This window comes from Austrofundulus limnaeus, unplaced genomic scaffold, assembly GCF_001266775.1.
Source record: "Austrofundulus limnaeus strain Quisiro unplaced genomic scaffold, Austrofundulus_limnaeus-1.0 Scaffold51, whole genome shotgun sequence".
NCBI classification, from domain to species: domain Eukaryota; kingdom Metazoa; phylum Chordata; class Actinopteri; order Cyprinodontiformes; family Rivulidae; genus Austrofundulus; species Austrofundulus limnaeus.
In genome coordinates, this window is record NW_013952453.1 from 159,124 (window position 1) to 164,313 (window position 5,190).

Consider the following 5,190-nt stretch of genomic DNA (forward strand, 5'->3'; position numbering starts at 1 on the left):
GTGTGTGTGTGTGTGTGTGTGTGTGTGTGTGTGTGTGTGTGTGTGTGTGTGTGTGTGTGTCTTTGTGAATCAGAGCGTGTGAATCAGTTCATTCTTCTCATGCTGGCAGGAATGGGGGCATTAAAGATGTTGTTGCCACAGTCATGCTGTGGTCACATGCTCTGACATCACAAACACTCTTTAGTCCCTCTGGGGACTCCAACTCCCATCAGCCCCTGGCACTGGACAGAAACAAGTATAAACTGGGATGAAGCTCTAAGGCCAAACTGCTTCTAAAATCACAGTTTCTGTGATTAAAATGAGATTTCCTTCCTGCTGAAACAACACATCTGGTTCTGTTGTCTGAGTCACGATGAACAGATAAACATCTACAGTATACATCACTAAATAATTTGAAAATACTGTAAAAACAGACAGGTTCTGGGTTTTACCTCATCTCTTGATATTTCAGAGCGTCTTTAATCCTAAGATGTTTGTTTTTGTGTTTCTGACCTTTCTGGGCTGCAGAGATAAACTTCTCAACAAATCTGAACTAAGGTTTAGGTCTTTATCTGGCCTCTTGATAAGATCAGTGTTTCCTGTTGGTTGCAGTGATCTGAAGAGTCAGATTGAGAAGGAGGACACAAAGCGAGAGCTGCTAGGAGCTCAAAAAAATGTGTCTGACTCGTTGTGCATCCGCTGCCTGCAGCCCTTCAAGTTTCTGGTCAACAGCAAGCGTCAGTGTCTGGACTGTCACATGTACACCTGCAAGTCCTGCAGCCGCTACAACAAGAAGGAGCACGGCTGGGTGTGTGACAACTGCCGCATGACCAGGTGAGACCATGAAGGGTCAGAACGGAGTCAGATAGACCAGTGGTTCCCAAAATTGGGGTCGGGACCCAAAGTAGGGTCCTGAAACATCAAGGTGGGGTCCTGAAAAGATTTTCTAAATTAATTACATTTTTGCCTCATTGCCTAAAATGTATAAATGTAGAATAATAAATATTGTTACTATGCCCATGTTTAGTTGACCGGATACAAATGTTTATCATCCAAAAATAGTTGGGGGCTCAGGTCTCTGCTACTGTTATTTTGTGGGTCAAAAGCTGAAAAGTTTGGGAACCACTGAGATAGACCGAGTCAGGAACCAGGCCAGACTGAGTCAGCCGAGAATCCCATGAGTAAGATCCGACTTAGAGACCTGAAGGTCAGGATGTTGAGTTGTGGATACTTTTTGCTGTCATATTTTGTTGCATTCTTTAATACCTGAGTCTTGAAAACCAGGACCTAAGTTGTAGGAATATTTGGTGTGGTATGCTTTATTTGTACAAAGTTGTGCCATATCAGGATTTTGGGTTGTGGAATTTATCTTTAGATAATTTGTTGTGTTGGTTTTGTGTTACGTTCTACAGGGTCTTGAAGATCGGGACCCTGGGTTGGTATCACGACAACATGAGGAACCGTTTCAAGCGCTTTGGCAGTGCCAAGGTGATGAGGTCGCTGTACAAGCGTCTGAATGGAGAGGGTGAATCCTGACACGTGCTAATCAAGAAGAAAAAACATTCTGTCTTATGAAGTCATTGATGCTGAATGCTAACGGAGTGTATTTGTGCATCAGGCAGTCGTGATGACGACACTCAGAGTATGCCAGATGTCCGCAGGCGTGAGTTTCACAACCATCACTTAAATCAGAACCAGCTTGGTGTACAACCAAAACAACCAGTACAACCAAAACACAACCAGAACAACTGAAACACAAGTAGAACAATTGAACACAACCAGTACACACTAACACAAACAGAATAATTGGAACACAACCAGAGCAAACGGAACACAATCACCTTGTTATACAAAATGAATGGATTTATTTAAAGAAGTACAGGATCACACCATTGTTTGTCGAAAAGTCTTAATTCCTAAAGCTTTCCATACACTGCAGTAACTATGTCCACTGCCACAACATCAAAAACAGGAAACAAGGCTTAAAATGGCTCGAGATTATTAGCACAAAAACAAAAGACCAGACTGATGTTTGCAAGAGCAAAAACCAAATCCTTTTCATGAACGGACAACAAAGTAGAACTTCTGTTCTTCGAAGTGACTTAAAGCAGAGTAACTGAAAGTTTAGCTTGTTGCTCATTTTACTGACTCAGCATAGACTAAACTGTTAGCATAGCTAACTTGGACACATTTTCCTTTGGCCCAACAGAAGATAAAAATATTCTACGACTCAGCTTTGTGTTTCCTTTCAGACATGCACAATGGGAATGAGGAGGATCCAGGAGAGGCTGAGGCCCAACACTACAAACTGGTAAAACTTTAAAACCAAAGTGAAGGACATGTACAACTGCAACATTAACTAAAATGAAAGTTTTTCCTCTCAGATGAGGAAGAATAAACGCCTGCTGTCAGTTCATCCCATGGACTTTGACTCCGAGGATTATCTTCCTCATTCCCGCCGCCCATCGGTACAGGTCAGTCACGAGCCAATATTTCCCCTTGAGCCCAGACCTGCTGTCATTGACAAATTAAACATWAAATTCTGGATTCTGYGTTTTCTGACACGGTGTGAAAAACCAAATGCAGGACGATCGGTGTTACAGGAACGAAATGGACTACGACTACTACAACCACAGAGCGAACCGCAGGAAGAGTCTGGACCGTCACGCCATGAGACCAGGTCAGAACATACAAAACAAAACCACACACGCAAATACACACATTGTGTGCATTCACCTGTTATACCTGCACCATCTACCTGTTCCAGTTCATCTGTGTTTATTAGCTTGTTTTAAATGTATTATCTACTCGTGTGTTCAGTTTTTTTTTCCCACCTCTTTGGGTTTTCTCAGAGGACTATGCAGAGAACCGGATGGTCCGGACTCGCTCTCTGTCTAAGATCAGCTCCTCGATGGCTCGGCAGCAGTATGTCGACACCTCAGATGAGGATGAGTACCCCAGGCACACCCCCATGTACCAACAACCTCCCCATCGCCGGAAGAACAGCAGAGTTGCCTCACAGGAAAACCTGGGCCAAGGCCCCCCGGTAAGAACACAATCTATTCTAAAAAACTGAATTTAATAGGAAATGTTGGTCATGAGAACTTCCTGTAAGGAAAATAAAACCAACCTTTTCTGTCTGAATTTTTATTATTTATTTATTTTTTCAGATAAACGAACTGAACAAACGGATGTCGGCCATCGAAAGTCTGTTGAGCCGTCTGGAAGAAAAGATGACGCCGGCTGACGAGGTAAGACAGGACGCAAACTCCAAAAATGGAACTTATAGGTAGAAGAATGAGTGGTGAGATGTCCTGTTTTTTTATTTTTTATTCTTCCTGCAGGTGTCGACTCCCTCGACTCAGGCTGAGGAGGAGAAACTGAGGAGGAAGCTGAGCGAGCTGGCTGGGAACCTGAGTGATAAAGGCCTGTCATCAGACGATGAGGCCGTGAAGAAGCCTTTCCCTTTAGGTAAAGGATCATCCGGTACCAAACCAGTGGTTCCTCTGGATTCACTGAAGAACAAAGATCTGAGCTCCTCCAGCGATGAGATGCCAACAGAGGCTCAAAAGGTTCGAAAGCTGCATGGAAGTCATCAGTTTCAATCCCTGAGACTGACAGAAAACATAAACCTGAATGTTTTTACCAACTAAAACAGTTCTGAAGGTCCAAACCCAACATTTCCAACCTGAGAAAGAACTTGTTCTAGCATCTGGTTCCAAACTCAACAGTTCTAACCTGAATGAAGAATGAATTATTTTGTAAACTAAGAACTTTCAGGTTCCTGTTTGTGAAACTGTCAGCAGAACACTTGCATGGCTCAGCTTTTTCCTTAGACGGTCTCCTTCCATCAGGTCAAAGCCTGAGAAGAACCTGTTCATGCTAAATTCCTAACAACATGCTCCATGCCAGAACCTGAACCAGAACCAGATCTGAAATCCAACTCAGGTTAATTGTCTCAACTAAAATCTGTGAGGTTCTGAGGTGGACTTGTTGGTGCATGACTGTTTCCACACTGACGGCCCGCCTCCTGCCTAACTGAGCACCTGTCAGGTTATGTTAATGTAAAGTAGCTACCTGCCTGGACTTCACGCACCCCCTGGAGATCAGATGCATCGAGACACACCTGAGCTTTAGTCAAAAGTCCTATCTGAGTGGGGGTCCAGCCCGGTAGCTGCTACAGGAAGTTGTTTTCCAGCTGCTAACATATGTCCCTCTACATGGCTTTCAGAGATCCGCCGCCGCCGCCCTCTGTGACCTCACCACTGAGGTCCTGAGAACCATTAACGCCACAGAAAATGCAATGGTCGAATACGGCCTCTCAGAGCCGATCGACAGGTCCCTGTTAGTCGGCACTGACGTAAAGCAGGCCGATGATGCGTTCAGGGAACTTGAAGAAAATGTAAGCGTCCTACATAAACTGCATGCCTCGTCTGAAGCATGGCCCCATGTCTGGACTGGCTTTGAACCCTCCTCTGGCTAATGTGTGTCAGGATCAGGGAAACAGACTGGGCCCAGTTACAGCAGGTCCCTCAACATCTTTTAGAGAACTTCATCCAGTTCAAGACAAGGAGCTCAAAGGTTAGAGCATGGATTCAGTACTAAAACAAAAGAGAACATTACATCAGTACCAAAGACAAAACAAAAGAAATGTTGCTGAAATTTGGAACAGAACAAATAAGCATCTTATAATCTAGAGATTTTAGTTTAAAGTCATGACTGGTTTGGAAGGATTGCAGGAAAAATCGCTCTCACTCAAAGTATTCTAAAGCTGAAGCTGGGATTGTGATCAAACCAGAGATCAACAAAAGGTGTTTAGATGATCTCCAAAAAACTGAGTTTTAAACTTTTTAGTGGCATATTATTGCTGCAGTTTGAAATTTGAAATGGTCCAATGGTTGTAAATACTGCTWATCATGTTCTTGTTTTATTGACAAATTATTTTTGTACCTATACAAAGATAAATGTCCTGAAGTTTTACTGCTTTTAATTTGTAGGTCAGAAAATGAAGACTTTAGAAAGTTCTGTTCCGGAGTCAAACATAAAGTCATCTATCTGACAGCTAAAGACCCTGTCACACAGCTAAAGGCCCTGTCACACAGCAAAAGACCCTGTCACACAGCTAAAGGCCTATCACACAGCTAAAGGCTCTGTCACACAGCTAAAGGCCTATCACACAGCTAAAGGCTCTGTCACACAGCTAAAGGCCTA

General features: G+C 43.4%; 1 protein-coding gene across 1 annotated transcript in view; it reads left to right on the forward strand.

Annotated features, from left to right (window-relative positions):
* Positions 1-591: 591 nt before the first annotated feature.
* The window catches only part of mlpha (melanophilin a), a gene marked incomplete at its 5' end in the record, with an annotated part of 12,823 nt that continues 8,224 nt past the window's right edge, over positions 592-5,190 (forward strand). The window contains 9 exon segments of the mRNA XM_014008542.1: positions 592-813; positions 1,392-1,504; positions 1,598-1,642; positions 2,232-2,290; positions 2,364-2,453; positions 2,566-2,659; positions 2,832-3,025; positions 3,150-3,230; positions 3,324-3,551. Of these exon segments, the coding sequence (XP_013863996.1) occupies positions 592-813; positions 1,392-1,504; positions 1,598-1,642; positions 2,232-2,290; positions 2,364-2,453; positions 2,566-2,659; positions 2,832-3,025; positions 3,150-3,230; positions 3,324-3,551 (1,126 nt within the window).